The sequence below is a fragment of the Cricetulus griseus genome, chromosome 6 (assembly GCF_003668045.3).
Source record: "Cricetulus griseus strain 17A/GY chromosome 6, alternate assembly CriGri-PICRH-1.0, whole genome shotgun sequence".
NCBI lineage: Eukaryota > Metazoa > Chordata > Mammalia > Rodentia > Cricetidae > Cricetulus > Cricetulus griseus.
The window spans coordinates 20,667,627-20,690,873 of NC_048599.1; the positions used below are offsets into that span (position 1 = coordinate 20,667,627).

The following is a 23,247-nucleotide window of genomic DNA, read 5'->3' on the forward strand; positions in this document are numbered from 1 at the left end:
GAACTGCCCTCTATTACCCTGTCCCTAGGTGGAGACAAACTAGGGAGCAAATTCCTCATACATATCAGAAAGTGTGATCATCAGCCAAAAGATAAAATAATAAAATAACAACAAAAGCAGTTTATATATTCCCAGTCATATGCCACTTCAGGGCAAAGATACAAGGCTGAGGAGGTGGCAGGTGTCTGAACCTAACCCACCTTCCCCTCACCTCACTGTGGACAGACACAGTAACCAAGAGGCATCCTTTTCTTATTTGTACAAAGATAAACATATGGTATCATCTTAAGATTGTGTTGCCTTATTTAAGCCCCATGACAAATTACAATGTCCAGCAGGTTTGCCCAGCACACTTCCCCATGAAGCGGTTCCTAGTCTGCCCTCGTCCAGACAGTAGCCACTAGCCACAGGTGGCTATGATGAGCCTTTGAAGTAAACTAGCATGATGGAAAAATTACATTGTTATTTTATTTCTCCTTCAATAATTCAAATCTAAATATCCACAGGTGGCTATAGTTACAAGACAGGCTCATACCCACAGAGACACTAGTTTAGAGATGGGTACATTTGGCAGTCAAAATTTGCACCCAGTCTTCCCAAGGCCAGAGTTCTTGGTCATCCCAATTTACCACTTCTTTCTAGACTCTTGTCATTGAGGATTTGTGCAGAGAACACAACAAATAAAAGATAAAATAAACCATAATAATAATAGTAAGGGTAGGGACAAGAGAGTGGAGGTGACAGCTAACACTAGACAATGAATAAAAAGGTCAACTCTAACATGTATCTGAAATATTTTCTAGAGTTCAAAAGAGAAAAGAAACAGAAATGCAACACATTTAATTTCAGGGCACTCACTGCCCCAAGACCATACACTTAGGCACACACATGCCTAACAGTACAGGAAGAATGTGGTAGACACAAGTAGCCATTGTGTAGCCACTGAAAACACTGTCTTTGGGGGCTTGGAGGTGGCTCAGTGGTTAAGAGCACTGGCTGTTCTTGCAAAGGTTCTGTTCCTAGCACCCACATCAGGCAGCTCACACAATCAACCACCTGTTTCCAGTTGTCAGAGATCTGACACCCTCTTCTGACCTCTGCAAGGCACCTGCACACATGCGATACACAACATACACATAGACACACACATCCTCATAAATACAAAAATCTTTAAAGTAATAATTAATAACAATAATGTCATCAAAGACGATTTCACACTGAAATGATCTTCATATAATACTAAATGTGCAAAGTACAAATTAGCACACCTCATCCAACCTCACTGTGTCCAAAGATATACACAGGCAGGCAGACACCGACAGAGAAGGAAAGCACACCAACATTTGGCTTGTGTTTTTCTCTGAATGGATAGGATGATGGGATAATATTTTCCCTTTGTATTTGTTGGATTTTCCAAATTGCTATAATTACTTTCCTAACGAGGCAACAACATAAAAAGAAAACACAGAAAGCAAAATACTGGCAGTGGAGACATACCTTCTTCAGCAAGCCAATGGCAATGTCCGTGTACAAGGTCCTCTCGTGGGCTTCATCCAGCATGATGACACTAAGAATCAGAGAGACACTCTCAGTGAGCACTGGATCACCCCATAAAATCCTACCCCAGCCACCAAACAGACCTCTGGGTACTTAGCCGTCACATAATAGTATCTACTCAAGAGAAAACCCCAGTCATTTTTTACCAATGGGGTCATTCCTAGACTAAAAATGTGACTTCAACTACCTTAGTGAAAACACTGATGATGTACTATTTACAAACAGCTTTACCACCCACCCTGGACTCCAACAGAATTGCTGATCCTAACTGACATGTATGATCTATAACCCCAGAAAACACATTCAAAACAAAGCCCAGCTACCTCAAAGATATTAAGCCATGAGAACAGCCAAAGAAGGATGACAGTTGTGAAAACACACGTGCGAAGGAGTGGAACGGGATATCGTCTCTCAAACACCAAAGCTACACGGCAACACTAGTGCTCCCAGTGATGGTCACAGATACACAAAGAGGGAGAAAAAGCTAAGCTCTCAGCTGGACTTTGTGTACTGCATGCAACAGAACACTGTCCAGAAGGCATAAGTGGAGCGCTTGCCTAACATGTGTAGGCCCCAAGTTCCATCCCCAGCAACTGGCCGGTCACTTCTGCTGGACTGTGGTTCTGTAGTTACTTCAATTCTGGGAGTATGCCACAGGCAAGATAAACAGAGACAAGCCAGCAGGCAGACTGGTGACAGATGCTGTGGGCCTGCTTTTGTTCATGTTTTTGTTTGTCTTCATTACATACCCACTGTTGCTACCTGTAAGACCTTGAGAAACCAGTAAGGGCAGAAAGAGCCACCATCAGGAAAGAGGATATTGAGGGTAGCTGAGCAGACCCAAATCTCAGCTGCTAACCCAACTGCTTCCCAGGGTACAAGTGAGCTTTGGAAACGTTAGGAAGTTATCAGAGGAAATCGCCTTTACCTATATTTTGTTAACAATGGATCAACCATCATCTCCCTGACCAGCATCCCATCTGTCAGGAACTAAAAAGTAAAAATACAAAGATAGAGAAATTGATTTACACTGATGATTCAAGTTCAGGTATACTCTCTGTTTGCATGCAAGAACAATCCAGGCAGCACGGTAAGGACAACACCCCAGCAGCTTTATTCACCCAGCAGTATAACTGTTTGCTGGGCTGCAGACCTTTCAGCACCATCTCTGTGTTACCTGGCCTCCTTGCCAATGTTAACTGACTTTGACAGCAATCCGTGTATAATCAACAACAAGTCTCCCACTTACCATTATTTACTATGTGAATGCACTGAGTCTGGGCTAACTTCTCAGGATGTTCTCAACCTCAACCTGCCTCCACTGACAGAGCTGCAATGAAGAGCATGGGCTCGGGAGCCACCCTGTTCAAGTTCAAAGCCAGGTTCTACTGCTACCTGCTGTAAATACCCAGGCCAACTGCTCACCATCTCTGAGCTTCATTCCTTACTTGTCAAAATATAACAATTTCACCAAGTTACAGTGAAAACTAAGTAGGATTAATGAACACTAATAAAAAGCTTCAGAAATGAGCAGTAATAAGTGGGTGCCATTATTCTCACCCCAAATCAAAGCCAGTGGGTGAATAAGGCTAAGCTCTCCTGCAGTCTCATCTCACTTCAACTTTAAGAGTGGAATGTATTTCTAACAACGGTTTACTTGGCCCTGGTTCCAGCTGTCAGGCCCCCCTTTATCCCCCCCATACACACCCAAGTGGAAAGTACTACCAATGACAGTCTTAGCAGACAGAGCTTCTCACAGACCCAAAAACAGTCACATGACCACAACACCCACCCAATGTTAACTGATTTATATATAATTGAAGTTTAAGCATAAATACATTCCTTTTACCTAATAACATAGGAATCAAAACTTTGGAAAACAAAGTCTGTGTTGGCTAGTTTTATGTCAGCCTGGTGCATGCTAGAGTCATGTAGGAAGAGGAACCGCCACTGAGAAAATTCCCTCACCAGGTTGGAAAGTTCATGAGCATTTTCTTGATTGAAGATTGATGGGGAGGGCCCAGCTCACTTTGGGCACTGCCACCCTGGACAGGTAGTCCTGGGTGTGTAAGAAATCAGGCTGAGGGCTGGAGAGATGGTCAAGGGTTAAGAGCACTGACTGTTCTTCCAGAGGTCCTGAGTTCAATTCCCAGCAACCACATGGTGGCTCACAACCACCTTGAATGAGTTCTGGTGCCCTCTGCTGGCATGCAGGCACAAGACTGTATACATAATAAATAAATAAAATCTAGAAAAGAAAGAAAAGAAAAGAAAAGAAAAGAAAAGAAAAGAAAAGAAAAGAAAGCAGGCTGAGAAAGCCAGGAGGAGTAAGCAGTAAGTGTTTTGGAATATTTGTTTAACTATGCAAACATGTGCTGCATTTGTTTAAGTATGTAAAGACATGTTGTTGTTTTATCTTGCCTGCCTAAGGCAATTGATTGGTCTAATAAAAAGCCAAATGGCCAACAGCAGGGGAGGAAGTATTGGTGGGACTTCTGAGTAGGGAGAGTAAGTAGGAGGAGGAATTTAGTGTTGGGGAAGAAATGAAAAGAGACAGGGAGACACCAGGGCCCAGACACACAGAATAGAGAAAGCAGGAGAGTAGGACATACAAAATGAAAAAAAGGTTAAAAGGCCCAAGGCAAAAAGTAGATGAATAGAAACAAGTTAAGTTATAAGAGCTAGTGGGACAAGCCTAAGCTAAAGTCAAGCATTCATAATTAATAAGTCTCCATGTCTTTGAGAGCTGGTTGGTAGGCCAAAGAAAGTTCTAATTACAAGTAAGCAGAACTCCTCGTGGCCTCTGCTTCAGTTCCTGCCCTGAGCTCTTACCCTGATTTCCCTGGATGGTGAACTAAAGCTGTAAACTGAAATAAACCCATTCCTCTCCAAGTTGCTTCTGGTTGTAGTGTTTATCACAGCAATAGAAATCCTAACCAATTAAGGTCCATTTTCTTACAAATGGCTCAACTGAACAGTTATAATTCCTGTGTTCCAGGCTGCAGGACACCTGGGTCTAAGGACCTAGGTTCATTTTTCATCAGAGCACCTTGCTCACATCTCTACTGGACTATTCGATACTGGTTCGAGCACAGTGGCGAGCAGTTCTCTGTTGAACTGATTATCACCAATTACCATCATGCTAATTACTTTATTATTATTAGCTACTATGTCTTACCACTGAGACAGAATCCATTAGACGGTTCTAACTAGCCAACCACTGTGAATTCCACACTGTACCAGTTTATGCCAGCTCAGACCAGTTTACCCTGTGTTGTCTGTACAGCTTTATTTTTCAGCATGAGAATCAGTAGAAAAAGCCAGCATGTGTAAGAAAGGGCACTCTGCATCCTGACACTGTCACCAGCGGACACATAACAGATGAGCCACTGACCTCCCAAACCTCAGCACTATCAGCTATAGACCAGGGATAAATCTTAACTTCTGTGTTCGTTTCTGGGCTAAGATTCAAGGACTCTTTCAAACTGCTCTAGTCTTCAAGGAAGACGAATGTCCCCAAGGGACCTTGCTGCCCTGGCCTCCACAGGCTTTAATTCCCCATATAACCCTCTCCCTATTCACACTGGAAGTCACTGTAAGCACGTCACCTTAATTCTTGTGGCCAGCGGGTCGGTGCAGTCGTCAAAGCGGATGCAGTAGCCCACCTCGTGGCCCAGCACTGCACCCCTTTCATCAGCTACTCTCCCTGCAACCTTTGAGAAGAAAGATCATGCTGAAAATAGAGACATAGTAATTACTGCACAGAGCACATACTACAGAAAATGTAAAGGTCATATTAAATAGCAAGTGAACAATGAGAAGAAAGGGGACAGGTCATTAGCGAGCAGTGACCACTGATCAACTGATACAGCTCTCCATTCTGTCATGTTCTTGTGACAACTTAAAACAGCACACAAGGGCTGGACATGGGAGCACACACCTTTAATCCCAGCACTGGGAGGTGGAGGCAGGAGGACCTCTGTGAGTTTGAACACAGCCTGATCTACACAGCACTCTGAGGCCAGCCAGATGTACACAGTGAGACCCTGCTTCAAAAGCAAAACAAAGCAGAAAGCATACAAAAGAAAAGAAAAATCACATAATGATTCTACAGATCGGTATTGAGGAAACTGAGCTGTGTGTGTAGTTTGGAGGTAGAGTGTTTACCTATCGTTGTGCAAGGCCCCTGGGTTAAATGACCAGCACCAGAGGAAAAAGGAAACGAAAACCAAAGAAACCACATGTAAAATTCAAAAGATCTAAAGCACAGATTCAAAGCTAAAGAGCTTGTTTGGCAGTAGCACACTTGCACAGGCCTGAGATGGGGGAGTGGGGAGCACGGCAGCAGGGGACCAAGATGACTGAACACAGAAGGGGCCAGGCTCATCTTCTCTTTGGAGGCAAGCATGTTCCAAAGGCCAGATGCCTAACACAATTTTCAACCATACTCCAGCAACTAACACTCCTGAAAGTCAATGAAGACAAGAGCTCGGTTTTGAGAATGGACACGCTAGTGTCTGAAAAGACTAATGAAGGATCCCCATCACCATAACAGAGTAAAGGAAAGACAAAGCACTGCAGTATGAGGACTACCCTGGATACACCACAAACTAAAGGAGATTAAGGAAGGACTACAGCATGTGTCGGTAACCCCAGCCTTTGGGAAACAGGCAGGAGAATAAAAAATTCAAAGTCAGCCTGGGATACACAGCAAGACTATGGCAAAAGCAAGGAGGGAGATGCTGAAGAGATAGATGGCCTGGTGCTTTCCTTGCAAGCATAAGGACCTGAGTTCAACCCCAACACCCACATACAGAGCCTGGAGTGAATATTATGACTCCAGCATGGGAGGCGAGCAGATTCCTAAGGCTCAGTGGGCAGCCAAGCTGACCTCCCAGTGAGCTCTCTAGGCCAAGGACAGACCCTATCTCCAAAAGACAAGGTGGCACCTGAGGAATGACACCTGGGGTTGTCTTCTAGCTTCTACACCCACATATACATACATGGGCCTATGCACAAATGAACACACACACAAGAATGTAGGGAAGTTAAAAAAAAAATCCATTAGCCAGATCCCTATCTCAAAAAGGCCATTCAAAGTTTACTAAGAGAAAGTATCCAAAATAAAAGGCAGGCAGTGGCTCATGCCTGTAAACCCAGCTACTCGGAGATGAGAAGACTTAAGGGCTCGGCCAGCCTGGACAACTTCTGAAGTCTCTCCCACCACCTAAAAAAAAAAAAAAAAAAAGAAAAAAGAAAAGAAAAAAAAAACAGCATAAAGGGGCAAGTATGTTTACTAGTTCTTTTTTCCAAGAGAATTTCACATTTGCTATCTAAACTACCTGACTGAAAAGAACAAAGCTAAGCCATAGGTTCCAAGGCCTAGCACGCCCACCAGAGAAAGTGTGTGTCTCCCTCCTCCCAGGTCTGGCAGCCCCAGACCACATAGTTACTAGTCTGAATCTTGAATGTAATTACTCTAAGAAGGGTCCTGAGGCAGCCTACCCTCAAGAGTATGGAGACTCCCTGCACTCAGCTGTCCTCTACACCATTGTACAAAAGAAACTAACAAGCAGTAGAAATCAGAAGTAGCTCCACCCAGTGACTTGAAATTACAGATTTGACAAGATCCACTCAGAATCAATCATCAAGCAGCCGGTCCACACCACGAAGTCTTTAGAATGTCTTATGAAACCAGAGATGCACCCTGCTTGGCTCTGCCTCTGGAGGGTGTGTTTCCCAGGAGGCTTAGTTATCACGGTTGTTCTGAACTAATCCTCCACATCTTAGAAAAGGTACAGAGAAACTGTATAGAGATGCTGGGAACCTTCAGGGAAAACAAGCTGGTAAGAATGAAAATAAATGAGCCAACTTCTTCATAAAACAGTCATATTGTGGGTGTAGAAGTAAAGCCAAACTCTTCTGTTCTTGCTATTTCACTATTTGTATAAATATACATTTTAAAAGTGTGTCTTGCATGCATGTTTGAGCTGGAGAGATGGCTCAATGAATAAGAGCATGTACTGTTCTTGCAGAGGACCCAAGTTCAGTTCCCAGCACCAATGTGTAGGGACTCACAACTGCCTCTAATTCTAGCTCCAAGGGGACAAAAGCCTCTGACCTTGTTGGGCACCAGCAGCCATACATGCACACACAAATACACACAATAAAAAAATAACACATTTTTTCTTAATGTTTTAACTAAGTGTAATGGCACACTTCTATAATACCAACACCTAGGAGGCTGAAGCAGGAGATGTGCCAGTTCCAGGCAAGCTGGGCTACGGGCAGAAGTCCTCATCTTCAAATAAATCCATAGACACATTAGCTATGTACATAAGATTTATTCTCAAACTTTTTCCTTTCACCATTTATAATCACACAGGGTTGTAGTCTGTTGGCTTTATTTGCTTGTTTGTTTTCTTATTTATCTATTATTTATTCTGGGTATGTGTAGATTTGTGGGGGTGTGTGCCTGTGAGGGTCAGTGGACAACTTGTGGGAGACAGTTCTCTCCTTCCACCATGTAGGAATCAAACTCAGATTATCAGGCTTGGCAGCAAGTCAACCCTCTATTGGCTTTTTAATAGATTTTTACCTCTACTGTTTTTACATTGTGTTCTCCACAACTCCATCAAATTAAATAGATCCCAATCACTGAATGACTACTACATGGTGAGCTGGACCTGAGTTCTCAAGCAGCACAGCAGTTAAGATACAGCAGGAAACTCTTATCTGCAAACAAACAGGTTCCATGGCTCCAGTCTTAGGTGGAGAAGGGCCTGGTCTGGAGTTTAAACTTGGACTGGTGATGCTAGTGGCCCTCCTTACTAATTGCCTCTCCCAGAGATCCAGCACAACTTCTGCAGTCTGTTCTTGGGCTCAGTCTGTGCACACAGCGCCATTTTAAATGTGGCAATTCATCGTCACTCATGGTTAATTTAAGTGTTCTTTGTTCTTTCAAGAGAAAGCTTGCAGTTGCACAGGGTGTTATCTTTAGGTAAAAACGTGGAACTAAAATGCAAACTAATTAAGAGCTGGGACTTCAAACTACACACAGAGAAAACTGCTCCAAATTTTAGCTGAGACATCTTTCAGTGACATAAAAAGTTAACTAATTGCAGATTCCAAACATATTCTCTTTCTTAAATTCTCTTTCCATTCTCATTCTCTCCCCCACTTTGTAATCCCAGCACTCCAGAGATAGAAGCAAGAGGATCAAGAGCATTAAGGCCAGCCTGAGTTACATAAAGACTCTGTCTCAAAAGACAACAAAGTCTAAATGGCAAGTGTAGCCAGAGGACAGGGACACAGTGTTCAGCCACAGAAAGCTACTGTCAAGCAAAGTCAAAGGCAAGTCAGGGAGAAGGTGCACAGGCAGAAGCCAGGCTTCAGAGGTGATCTAGACATACAGTGGATGCTGCAAGGATGAGTGTTTTCCCAAATTAACAATGATCCCAGACGTTTATCTCAAGCTACTGATAACCAGCTACAAGCCAAAGAAAATGTCTAGTGTCAAAAATGAAGTGTAAACATAGTCAGTATGGCCCCAGGTATGGTGACACACACCTTTAATCGCAGCACTCTGGTGGCAGAAACAGGCAGATCTTTAAGAGTTTGAAGCCATCCTGGTGTACAGAGTGAGTTCTAAGACAGCCAGGGATGCACAGAGAAAATCCTGTCTGTCTCGAAAAACAAACACTCATACACATACATACACAAACACACACACACACTAAACGTACGCATGGTCAGCATGCTATAGAGAAGAAAGATTCAGCTGTGGTTCTTTCTCCACAGGAAATAACAGAAAATCACTGCTGTGTGCACAGGTCATCAGTGGAAGGCAGCCAAAAGTCAGGGGGGATCTTTTATACAAACGAATCTGTCAGGCAGGTTAAACTGATAAAAAAGACTCAAAGATACGGGAACAGATGAAAAGGAATCAAATGGGATAAGCATGACTAAGACCAGTCAGCAATAGACTGGGGTGGGAGCCTGATCCAATACAGCACTGGCCCGCAGCACCAGGCTCTGTGTTCAACCAAGAGCACCGAGACACAATAATACCAACATTGTGTAGGGTTACAGGAAGTCCTAGAGCACATGACTCTGGAGACCAATACTCAAAACAGACAAGGGAGACACACTAGAACATAGAGAGCTGAGCCTGGAGATGAAGAGTTTATCCACACCTGGGGGAAAACAATCTATAAAACAACCCATTCAAGTAGAAAAAGTAGCCAGGAAAGGGGGGGGCGGGGTGTGCACCCTACTGGACCTCAGTACCAAAAGACAAAGGAGTAAAGTCTGCAATTTCCAGGAAACTAAAGTGTGAATGAAGAATTTCATACTGTGATTGGGCATGTAGCTCAGTGATAGAGAGCTTGCCTAGCAGGTCCTGGGATCTGTCTCCAGGAAAGAAACAAGAAGGGGGTGGGAGGAAAGAAATAAAGAACTATATATTAAGACCACATTCAAATATTACCAAACATGGTTTTTAGAAAATTACTAAATATGGGGCTGGAAAGATGGCTCAGTAGTCAAGAGAACTGGCTGCTTGATATGGGTTCAATTCCTAGAACTCATGTGGTGGCTCACAACCATCTGTAAGTCTAGTCCCAGGGGATCTGACGCTCTCTTCTAGTTTCCATGAGCACTGCATGAATGTGGTATACTAACAAATGCAAAACACCCATACTCATAAGACAATAAAAGTAATTTAATCAAGTCATGGTACTGCATCAGTGAAGGAAGGGAGGAGTCCATCTCCTCCTCTCTCCTAACAGACATTTGAAAAATAGACCAGTACTGCATTTCACTTTTGCTGGTTTAGTTAGAGGTTGGTTTTTTGGTTTTTGACACAAGGTGTCACTATGTATCTTTAGGTAGTATGGAACTAGCAATATAGACTAGGCTGACCCCAAACTCATAGAGATCACCTGCCTCTGCCCCCTGAGTGCTGGGATTTAAGGCCTACATCACCACTTCTAGTGTTCAAGATACTTTAGGCAGAAGAACTGTTTAAAGTTCGAGACTACTGTCAGCTTCATGAGACCCTGTCTCAAAAAGAAAATAAGAGGGAAAAATTACTGTGAAAACATTATGAAGATTTCTTATAATTTTTTTCTGTTTTCAAGCTTAATAAATTCTCTTGTGATGAAAAAAAACATTTATCTAGAGTTCAAAGGTGACCTATTTTACTATTTCAGTTTTCTCCTTTGTTACAGTTAATACATGTAAGCATGGTCATAATCCCATCCTTATAAAAGTGTTCCCATCCAACCTGCAGCCGCTTACCCAACCACTCCTCCTTATCTTGGACAGAAACATGGAGTGACACTCGCAAGCTCTCCCAATGCTTCTGCTGACTGATTTGGGCTTCAAACAAATACATTTATTTTTATTCCCTAAACTCTTCATTACTGAACAGTTTATAACATACAGGTATCAATTCTGCAAAATTTCCAATCAAAGCTCTTTTGAAGCTAAATTCTTAAGGAGTAACTTGTACTCATTTGTATTTTTCCAGACAAGGAAGAAAGAAAGTGATCAGGGAAACAGAAGGGACAGGCCCAGTCACAATACAAAGAAAGAGACACTCACTGTCACAGCGGCCACTCTTCGAGGCTGGGTCACTCCAACCACTCGTCCTTCGGCTGTCCAGCCAGCTTCTGCCAGGTACTGCAAGGAAAATCACAGATGGAGTCATACCTGACACTGCTCTCCCAGACAACCCTCCTTCCAGGTGACTATGCACTGTGCTAAGTAACCAAGAAAGGTCACAGTGCAGTGTGACACATGACAGAGTTTGTTAATGTTAGGAAATCCCATTCACACCAAAGCCAAGAAGAACCAAGAGGCAGATTCAGCATGAAGACTCCCCAGTTCTAGTGTCTATGCGTTATATATAGGTGCACCAAGGGAAAGAAACTATCCAGTCGTGAGAACAGTGCTCAATCCACAGAACAGAGAATCCTATAGTACACAGAAACAGTTAAACATCAAGTATCAAACATACAGCACATCTTAGTCAAGCTAAATAAAAACAACTGTTCACAACCATATATAAATATATACCAGTAGATACAACTTGATTAAATACATGTTTTCTGTATATGTATTTGATTTTAATCAATTAAAACAACATGGACAGCTGGTTATCAGACTTAATTTTCTTTTTATAAAACAGTGGACATACTACTTCTGTAATAGAAAAGATTAAATTGGAATTTTATATAAATATTCATTGGCCTAAAAAAAATAATAGCCAAGTGTGGTAGTTCATGCTTTTAATCCCAGCACTCAGGAGCCAGAGGCAGGCAGAGCTGTGAGTTTGAAGCCAGCCTGGTCTATAGAGCAAGTTCTAGGACAGTCAGGGCTACACAGAGAAACCCTGTCTCAAAAAAAGAAACAAACAAAAAAAGTTAAAAAAAAAAGAAATGTAATAAAGAAATTAAAAAGAATGGCTGTCTGTAGGGGTTAGGGAGCAAAGAGACAAAGGGGCAGTTGAAAAGGGGAGACAGCGATGAAGAGGGTATAAGAGCCTTGGATGGATCATCCTGACACAAACCCACTGTGTTCCATGTACTCTTCAAAACCCAACAGCCAAAACCAGTCAAGACCTGAAGGAAAAAGGAAAGAAAAACAAATACTAGCAGATGACTCTCTGCACAAATGATAATGCAAACCCAGAAACACAGGTGTAGTGTGGTACCCTTACTGATCAAGCCGAGTGATGATGCAGAGTAGAACCCCTACTGACCAGACTGAATGATGATGGATGTAGTACCCTCACTGACCAGGCTGAGTGACAATGGAGAGTGGAACCCTTACTGACCAAACTGAGTGATGATGGATAATAGTATCCTCATTGACCAGGCCAAGAGATGATGGAGAGTGGTACCCTCACTGACCAGGCTGAGTATGATGAAGAGTGGTACCCTCACTGGCCAGGCCAAGTGACAATGGAGAGTGGTACTCTCACTGACCAGGCTGAGTGATGATGGATAGCAGTACCCTCACTGGCCAGGCTGAGTGATGATGGAGATGCCAAAAGACTGGGCAGAAACTACCCCCAGAAATGCTGTGATCCAGTGGGTAAATGTTGGTAAAATCCAGATGGGGATAGGAGGTAGCAATTCTACAACTATGTTATGTGCATACAGAATCTAACAAAACATAAACAAGCCCCTGGTGACTGATCTTGACTCAGAGTGATACATATAGGGAGACAGATGCTTCTGGAGGGTGCAGGGAGAGTTCAGATGCAAACTCATCCTGCTGAGATGCAGTGATGACACCTCAGAGGCAATAAGCATGACAGCCGTGGGATCTTGACTTCTCTAGTAAAGGGAAACAAAGCTCATACACAGACCATAGAAGATGAGCCACATCTTGTGGCTCTAGGAGGTTCAGTACTGGTCAAAAAAACAATGAAAACTTTTAGACAGAAGGTGGAAGCAAAAGAAAGAGCTTCTCAGTCAGACACAGAACAATTTAAGCAGTAAAATATCAGTGGTACTGGATGTCACACCGTGAAAACACAGTTGTACATGAATAATACAACTACATGTAAGTAATCAAATATGTAAATAGGAGAGAGACAAACAGTGCTTCTCAAAGTAGATTGCCTCTAACAGAGGTACAGAGAAAGAGGGACTTGTCATGGCTGCAGACAGGGCCTACAGGGAACATTAAAATCAGAAGGTCAAAGTTTAAAGAGAAGGCACTTTGCACCCTGACATTCTTCTTCCCGAGATACTTTCAACTGAGAAGGGACAGAACATAGCTTTAAGGTGACACCTGGCACCTTAACTGAGAGTCCAAAGTTGGAACCACCAGTGACAAGATAGATCACGAAGCTCTGATGTGATGCACACCACCATTTCTGTTGTATTCTTGCAAAAAAATGCACAAGCTTCTTCTAACAGAAGGAAGAAACCCACACTGAGAGCCATTCTAATACAAATGAGAAATACTCTATGAAAGTGTGACGGACACAAGAAAGGAGGGAAGTGAAGACCTCCCCACTGACCAAGGAGACAACTGAATGCAGCGTAGGACCCTGGAACTGAAAAAGAAACCAGTGGGGAACAGACAAGAATTTAAACACAACCTACAGTTTAGCACCTACTGCCCACTGCTAATGCCTGCTGTCTGTGACTGTGCTGCAAGTAACATGAAAGCAGAAGGCACTATGTTAGCTTTTATGACTTCATTCCTTGTCTAAAACTAGTTAAAAATCAAGTTTAAAAATGACAGTGAGGAATAGTTTTCACTATAGAAAACTGTGGTGTCTCTTGTTGTAGTCACATAGCACAAAATATTGCCAACCGCTCCAACCAACACAAATACAGGCAGAATTCAAGGACATAGCTCAAGTCCCCTGAGTGCCTTATGTATATTCCCACATGACTAACTCTGCAAGGAAGACAGCAACAGCACCAACAGCATTCAGATGATGGAATAGAGGTCAAGAACTTGTTTGAGGAAACAGATAAAAACCCCAAGAGCTGGAGTTCAAGGCCAGCAAATCAAAGCCCTGAACTCAGTCTGAAACTCTACAATCCAAATACACACACACACACACACACACACACACACACACACACACACACACACACACACACACACAGTGTCCCTCAGCAGCTGTGCTACATGAATGACACATGGTTTCCATGAAAATAGCCTGTCCATGAAGCTAGTTATCTCAACATACTATGCAATTTAGATTTAGATTTCAAATGGAGGCAGAGGTAGAAATGTAGACAGAAGTTTCTGTCTTGCCCAGTCCCTCAGCAGTTTAGTCCCGAATAAATACACAGAGGCTTATATTAATTATAAACTGCTTGGCTGATGGCTCAGGCTTCTTATTAGCTAGCTCTCTCTGAATTATTAACCCATTTCTATTAATCTGTGTATCTCCACATAGTCTTGGCTTACCAGCGATGCCCAGGCTCTTGCTTCCTTAGAAGCTACATAGTGTTGCCTTGTGACTCAATCTCTGTGTTCCTCCCAATTCTCCTAGTCTGGTAGCCTGGTCTATATTTCCTGCCTGGCTACATCCTGCCTGTCCATTGGCCAAAACAACTTTATTCATCAACCAATAAGACAAACATTAATTCACAGCATACAGAAGGACATCCCCCATCATATAAAGATATCTGTAATTTTAAGGCCAGCATGGTCTACATAGAAAAATCCTGAACAGCCAAGGCTACAGAGAGCCTGTCTCAGAAAAGCAAAAATATATACATATAGTGTTCACTTACACGCTTTATAAAATATAATGTGCTAAATTATAATAACATAATTACTAATGAATGGTGTTAAAAGCTGGAATGGGGGACTGGAGAGATGGCTCAATGGTTAAGAGCACTGGCTGCTCTTCCAGAGGTCCTAAGTTCAATTCCCAGCAACCACATGGTGGATCACAACCATCTGTTATGAGATCCGGTGCCCTCTTCTGGTGTGCAGATATACATGAAAGCAGAATGTTGTATACGTAATAAATAAATAAAGTCTTTAAAAAAAAAAAAAGCTGGAATGGAATTACCCTTGCCTATGTGTGAGCAGCAAGTAGAGACTAAAGGGGGCCACAGAAGGCTTCTGAAGTTCTGCTGTGTGTGTCTTGAATGGAGTGCTAGGAACAAAGGTTACCCCTTGTAAAAATGCAGCACACTATTCCATCAGGATACACACACTTTCCCCTGTGCATTTTATACTTCAGTAAGGGGGAAGAAAAGCCTGCACAGACTCTCAGATCCTGGTCACTCAACTGTCATTCTTCCATCATTCTTCACCTGTCAAGTCAAGGCCCTTTCTGACCTCACAGCACACTTCTTCACCCGAGTGTCACAGAAGACATTTTCCCAATAAGACAAGTTCCTTCCACAGTGATGTGTGGTAATGGCCAAGTTTACTTACTGCTATTGCACTATTCAGCTGTGATTCATCGAGGACAGAGCTACGTAGTGCACACTTCTGAATGAGTCCCTACTGTTCCTTTCAGAGAATGGCCACTCTTATGATTTTGGGAGTATAATAAATTGAAAACAATTATTAACTTTATTATTAATAAAAAATTGTAAGTTCAGTTTAACAAAAAATATCTGAGAACAATGTTTCTTGAAAGGAACCCTGATTGTGAAATGACAGGAAAGAGCATCCACAAGCTACCAAGTCCTCCCAACTAAAATCTGAGTGGAAGAATATTAATGCTCACCTGAGGAATCTGAGTGCTCTTCCCACATCCCGTTTCTCCAACAATCACCAGGGTCTGATAGTTCTCTACCAAGTACAAAATGTGGTTCCTAAGCTGGGAGAGAATAAGAAGACAGCATAAGCAACCATGATTTGTCTCAGGAGACCCAAGCAAATTGTTTCCAAATGAAGGTGAATTTTTAAAAATAACTATTAAAAATATGGTTCTAACTCTCAAGGGTCAGCATGAGCCACTGGAGTCTCACTGGTGTCAGCATGAGCCGAGGTATGTACAAAAAGCTCCAATTAAAAACTGTCACCTCTATATTGTAGGCATACTAACATGCACAATACCACAGGCATGTTAATACATGCACACACACCCACACACACAAAGTATTTAAAAAAACCAAGCATGGTTTTTCAGTCCTGTAATCCCAGTACTTACAAAGTAGAGACAGGAGGATTAGGAGTTTGAGGTCATTTTCAGTTATATCACAAGTTCAAGGCCAACCTAGGCTACATGAGAACCTGTCTCAAAAAACACAACAAAAAAGTATATAAACCATACTTATTCCAAAATTGTCTATTATAGCCAAAACTACAACAGCCTAAATGTTCAGCACAACAGGTTTGTGATTAAATCAGTTATGAAACACTCTCAATAATGGTTGTTTAGAAGAACAAATGTTTACAAGATATACTAAGAAAAGAAAGCAAGGAACAGACTAGTGTGAACGGTGTACATGTGTGTGCACAGTATATGCACATGTGTGGGGGTGTGCACAACAGTTCACTTGTGCAGAAGGAAGTCGGGTGTCCTGCTCCGTCACTCTGTACCTTATTCCCTTGAGGCAGGGTCTCTCACTGATCCTAGAACAAAGCTTGCAGGAAGAAAGCCCCAAGCATCCTTCTCTGTCTGCCCGCCCCACCATAGCACTTCAGTTACCAGCACAGGCCCAGCCATACACAACTTGCTCTGTGGATGCTGGGATCTGAACTCAAGTCCTCATGCCTTTTCCCACTGAGGACCCTAGTACTTGTATTTTAAAGAAAGGAAATAACAGTGTTGCATCTAAGGAGGGTAAAAGGGTAAGGAAAGGAATGTGAAGAACAACACTTACGCATTACCTAACTAAAAATTAGATTTTATTTATTAGCATGGGAAAAATATCTAAACCAATAAAACATCCACAGGTAACTGAGCCTCCTGTGACCACTCAGTGGGAACAGGCGTGACCACTAAAAAGCCCAGGAAATCTTAGTGTCTTCTTTGCTTAGTGTCAGAAGGCATTTCTGAACTCATGGCTTATTGCAGAGGTTCCACTGTGCCTTGTTTGGAAGGACACCAGCCTAGGGCTCCCTCTCTGATCAGGCTTCAGCTCACTTGTTGCCACACCACTGAGGTGTTTGACAGGCATAGAGGAGGGATGCTGACAGGTTCTATCCAGCACACAAGGTCCTGGTTATTCGGGGCATCTGAATTTGTTATATCCGAATGTGGACATGAAGTCCTCAGGCCTTAATGGGAAAGTCTTCTGGAAACACTGGTTAAAACTGAAGATTCCTAGCTCTACCATGCAGGTTTCTAAATAGTAGAGCCAGATAGAACCCAAGAACCTACATACACATGTCCACATACACACAAAAAAAATTAAAATACAATGATTAAAAAAGAAGAAAAGAAAAGAAAGCTTCATGTAGTGGCTCACACCTTTAATCCCAGCACTCGGGAGGCAGAGGTTGGTGGATCTCTGAGTTTGAGGCCAGCTTGGTCTACAGAATGAGTTCCAGGACAGCCAAAGCTACAGAGAAACCACATCTCAAAAAAGAAAAAAAAAAAAAATGTATACTCTACTGGAGGGAACGTAGAAAGACTCCATGCATCCAGATGTGATGGCACACCTGTAATCCCAAAACCTGGGAGGGAGGCCATTGGTCCAGGTGCTAGTTAGCACTGAGCTCTTCAGTGTGAGTGACCTTGGATGCAAAGCTAGAGGCTGGACTTGGCCTAGGAGGCACAGGAGGGTGCTGCATATGTAGAAAATCAGACAGCAGCACACAGGACTGTCCAGACAGGAAAAAAAAACAAAGGCAGTGACTCCAGCTTCATGTGTTTTAGCCTAACATGGACAGACACAAGAAGATGGTTGGTATGGAAACAGGGAGAGATGGAAGTACTGTTACCAGGCTTAGTAAAACTAGGAATGTCAATGAGGACAGGCATGAACTTCAGACAGGGAGCTGGCGGGCATAAGACACCTTACACAACAGTGCCCATACCTCAGAGAGAACAACAGCTACAGCGGGAAGTCAAGGAGAGGCTGCTTTGGAAATGGGCTGGGGAGATGACTGGTGGTTGCTTCGGTTGACGGTATGGTGGCTATGGCAACGCTGGGATCAAGGCCAGGATCTCCCCAGGTTCAGCCTGGCTCCACCACAACCTTCATAAAGCTACCGTTACATTTGATCTGAACAGGAGAGCTGAAGGAGCGACACTGTCCTTCTCACCTTCTAGACCTATCTTTAACATCTCACAAGAGTCCACAGCACTTAGGCTCTGCTTTGTTTTTTATCAGTAATGTATACTTAGTTCTACTATTTCTCAATAGATTCATCTTGTTTTTATTTAGGTTTCATTTCACTTATATGACAGTTAAAAACAATGAACAGTCAATAAGGGTCAACATTTAAATACTCAGTAAACAGCCACTTCCTTATACTTGGGTAGTTACTTTGGGTCAGGTCCCTTATAAACACTGCACAGGTGACCTCGTCCAGGTCTCATAGCAATCCTACAAAGCAGGTGCTACTAACACAAAGCACAGATAGGGAAATGGAAGCATACAATGGTGAAGCAAGGTCACCCAGCACATGGTGAAACAAGGTGGGCCCCTGAAGTCTACTCCAGAATCCAGACTCTTCATCCAAGCTCAAAAATGGTGCCCTTCAGTGGTGAGGAAGCAATGGTAAGCCTATCACCTCATGTCCTGAGGGTCCCACCCATATATCCCAGTCACATACAATGGATAATGCCAGTCACCTGAGGAAAAAGCTCAGACACTATCAGAGAGACTAAAATGTTTAAGGTCACCTAAAATGCCAACCAAAACAACTTAGCATGATTACAAAGGCTGCTGTTTCACACCTATGTGGAGGAAGAACACATTAGTGGAAGGGAATTACCAGCAGTGTCTAAGTGAAAGAAAGCCCCAAGTCTAAGAACACACTGTCTTAGTAGGGATGGCAGCACACACCTGTCATCCCAGCAACTTGAGATCACAAGTTCAAAGCCAGCCTGGATTACAGAGTAAGTTCAAGGCCAGCCTAGGCTATTTAGCAGGACCCTGTCATCTCAAAATAAAAAAAAAAAGGATTGGGGATACGACACAGCTCAGGGGTTGGGCACTTGCGTGGCACATCTTAGATTAAACCCTCATCATAAAAAAGGAACAAAGCAAAACAAACAAACAAACAAAAAATAAATAAGCCTTGCCATCTTTCACCCAGCTCTGTTTGGCAGAAAGACAGGCATCCATGCTGCTGACCATGCCTGCACAAGTCATTTAGAGACACCACACAAAGCAGGTAAAATCCAAACCTCAGCATCCTCATCAGACTAAAACAAGTATTCCCCAACAACATGTGGCTCACCTCGGAGCCTACTTCCTGGCTGCAAGGGGACCTCCTATGTGGAGCTGCCAACAGAGCCTTCAACCATGTCCATGGTCCTGAAGGACTTCGGTCACCATAAACAAGGAGGTTTGAATGCACTCAGGCTGACACTGTGGTCTCCTGTGAGCTGAGTATGTGCCATGTCATGTGCGCTCATGAAGCTGAGTGGTCTGACAGCCTCACCGGAATGCAAGCACTGTCTCTTTGAGGATTACAGTGCTAACTGACCTCTTCCAAAGGAAGACTCTCAAACTACCAATGAACTATGTTAAATATGTCTTTTAAAAGAAAGTAAAACTTGGCCATATGTTACTAACATGTTGGCTCTGGATTCACAGAAGTTCCATTGTGTCACTGTGTCATTTTCTACATCTAAAACTGTTCAAAATTGAAAGCAACTTCCTATTTCCTAGTATTCAAGATCAAAAAGAAAATTCTTAAGGACTTTCCAGTCATAAGGGGCATGTGTTCTCTCCTCCTTTCCTTACACACACACACACACACACACACACACACACAAAAGGGGCATGTGTTCTCTCCTCCTCTCCTTACACACACACACACACACACACACACACACACACACACAAGAATGGGGTGGAGACTGCTCTGGCTCACTTTGACTTTTATAGAATCATTCAGTGACAGTCCCCTTCCACCAGGGACAAGATCATGATATGGACCACAGACACACTATACCTTGAACACAGGCAGCTTCTGCCGCTGTTGCTCTATGGAAAGGGCAGCGTAGGGATTGTAAATGATGGTGGTCCCAGAGTTCTCAGCGACACTTTGTCTCTCTTCAGCAATGCTGACACCTGGCCCTTCTGTACCTGCAGCACAAATGTTTTATCAGATTCTGATGTAGTAAACAAAAGACAGATACAAAAGAAACAATACTTTCCATTTCAAACTACTAAAAAGTATTAAACCTTGGAGTTACAAAAAAACTTTAAAAAACAAACAACAACAACAAAAAACCTAGGGAGGTGTCTGTCAGAACACACACAAAAAAAAACTGTCCCTGAAAGTTTCCATGCAGAGTCTAGAACAAGGAAGAAGGCAGTCCTGCTGGGCTATCCAGAACTGGCTCCTACCAAATTCTGAACAGAAGTGAAAGAAATCCAGCGGGAATCTGCCAAGGCCAAGGACAAAGCCTGGTACTGAGGGACAGCATGAGTCTGAGACAGCAGGAACCAGGGGCTCAGGCTGCCACAGCTTGCCCCTCCCTCACCTCTGCATCTCTTGACAAGTTCAGAACCTTCCAGTCGTGGAGTGGTTTCTGCACAGGCTGCTGATGGCCCAGTGCTCAGCCCACAGCTAACCAACAGTTATCCAGGCACCCAAGAACAAGACAGATTGCAAATGCTTCATGGCTGGCACTGCTCTGAGCCCGAGACCCCAGCCCTAGGTAGAACAGGTGCAGGCTGACCCTCAGGAATTCAGTTCCGTTCCCAGCACACACACGGTGACTCACAACCAACTGTCCATTAACTTCAGAGGCTCTGGCTCTAACACCCTCTTACGGCTCCATGAGAACTAGGCACACGCACAGTGAGAAGCCAAAAGACACTGGACGTGTAGATGCCACTACAGACACATGCAGGCAAACACTCAAAACATGTAAAATAAATCTTTTTAAAGTAAATAAGATATGAATTAAATGACAGAGTTCAGAATTCAGTTCAACATAAGGAGGGCAGTTCTAAAAGTCAGAGCTGTTCAGCCATGGAGTGTGCTGCCTCATGAATCAGGAAGTCTCCTGAGTCCAGACGCCTGCCCAGCCCTTACTGGGGCATCTCAAAAATAACCAGCATCGACTTCTGAGTCTTCTGATCTCAGAACCCAAAAAAACATTGAAAGATGGGAGTTTTGTGGTGAGAATAAGCCCAGCAGCTCCATCTTATTTATGTTTACATTTTGGTATGTTGAGACAGGGTCTCCTGACATATCCCAGGCTGGCCTTGAACTGTCAATCCTGCATCAGCACCAAGTTTTAGGATAAACAGGCATGTGCTACCACACTCAGCTCAACTGCCCATTTTAAAGGGCTCCGATCTCCCTGACAATCAGGTGAAGGCTATGAACTCCCCTCTGGAAAAGAAAAAAAAAAAAAAAACAAGAGGGAGCACAATCCATCTGAACAGAAGCTCTGGGTCTGCAGACTCCCAGAAGATCTTCAGAGCTCCAGCAGCTTCATCTCCAGCCCTGCTCCAGGTTCTTCCAGGAACAAAGCTGCCAAAGAGCAGGTAAGTGGGGCACAGCTGCCTGCTTCTGCCAAAAGGCTAGCCTTCCTTTCAATGAGAAAAAAAAAGACAGAGCAGGGTCTGGACCAAAGCCTGGGCTGGAGAAGCAGGTGTCTGGTCCTCCTCTTATCATTGCTATAGCCTGACTTCTAAACTCTTAAACAAGAAAACTATGGCAGAGAATACTGCATCCTCTTCTGCCCTGTTTTTGTTCAGAATGCCCCTCCTCTCAAAACATTTAAACCATGTCATTATGTCTGGAGTATCTGAACACTGTTCACCCTCCCACACACTGGTTCACAGCCCCTGGGGGTGGTCCCTCTGGTCTCTAACCCACAGCTGTTAGGAACTTTTACAAGAACAGCTGCTGTCAATCTTAGGGCCTTTTCTTCTCCTTACAAAAGACTTCATTCGGCCAAACAAGAACCCCAAGGCTACTTTCCATGTGTACACAGTCCACTCTGTTTGAGGCTGTTTTTAAATTGGGAGTGTGTGCATGCTTCAGGGAGTAGCCTTTTTGCAATTTTCTCAAACCATTAACACTTTCATTTCCCCATCTGTAAAACAAGGCTGACAACAGCACCCAGCTCAGAATCCCTTCAAACTAGCAAGCCAGAAGAGGGTGTCAGATCCCTTAGGACTAAAGTCAAAGGTAGTGACCAGTCAGCATGCTGGAAACTAAACTTGGATAAACTTGGATAATCTCTAAGAACAGTGAATGCTCTCTCAACCACTGAGCCATCTCTCCTGCCCTACAACATAATTCTTACCATGAATCAAGTAAAACAAAAACAAACAAACAAACAAAAAAAAACCTCAAAGCAGCTCGACAAAGCTTTGGCAAGGTCAGTCACCGTTACGTACTTGCTGAGTGAGTGAGGAAAATGGACAAGCCCTTCTAACCCATCCACATGTTCGGGCAAATAAAGTGAACGTTCTTTTCTGAGAAAACCTCAGGCAGGTCACACAAGGCTAGTACACCACTCTTCTAAGTTAGAGATCAAAAAAGAGTAGTTTAAGGTCTCCATTCACACCATCACTGAAGTGTTTTAAAAGGTTATTGTTGTTGTTGATTTGAGAGGAAAAAGTGTTTCCTGTCAGTTTAGTTTTATTAGAGTCTTGCTGTGCAGCCCAGGCTAGCCTTGGACGCTCAATTCTCCCTCAGTCTCCCAAGTTTTGGAATGACAGGCATGTACTACTACACACAGGAAAATATTTCGTTTAAAACATCAACCTTTATTTTTCCCATTTGGGAGCCACGCTTAGGCATGGGTCTGTAATCCTAGCTACTCAGAAGGCTGCAGCACAAGGATCACAGGGTTAAGGCCTGCTTAGGCGAAGAGAGAATTCAGTGATAGCCTGGGCAACTGAGGAAGACCAAGTCTTAAAAAAAAAAAAAAAAAAAAAAACAAGTCGTGCGTTGGCGGTGCATGCCTTTAAACCCAGCACTCAGGAGGAAGAGGCAAGTGGATCTCTGTGAGTTCGAGACCAGCCTGGTCTACAGAGCGAGTTACAGGACAGGCTCCAAAACAATACAGAGAAACACTGTCTCGGAAAATAAATA

At 43.2% G+C, this 23,247-nt stretch overlaps 1 protein-coding gene across 5 annotated transcripts in view; it reads right to left on the reverse strand.

Moving 5' to 3' along the window:
- The window catches only part of Dhx35 (DEAH-box helicase 35), a 64,081-nt gene that overhangs the window by 37,196 nt on the left and 3,638 nt on the right, over positions 1-23,247 (reverse strand). For 3 of the 5 annotated variants that reach the window (XM_027421234.2, XM_027421233.2, XM_027421231.2), the window contains exons 2-7: positions 20,137-20,270; positions 15,785-15,877; positions 11,164-11,241; positions 5,166-5,270; positions 2,486-2,547; positions 1,498-1,567 (exon numbers count right to left, since the gene is read on the reverse strand). In XM_027421234.2, the coding sequence (XP_027277035.1) occupies positions 1,498-1,567; positions 2,486-2,547; positions 5,166-5,270; positions 11,164-11,241; positions 15,785-15,877; positions 20,137-20,270 (542 nt within the window). Of the gene's footprint in view, positions 1-1,497; positions 1,568-2,485; positions 2,548-5,165; positions 5,291-11,163; positions 11,242-15,784; positions 15,878-20,136; positions 20,271-23,247 lie in introns of those variants that run through there. The other 2 variants (XM_027421232.2, XM_027421235.2) reach the window with 2 other exon arrangements.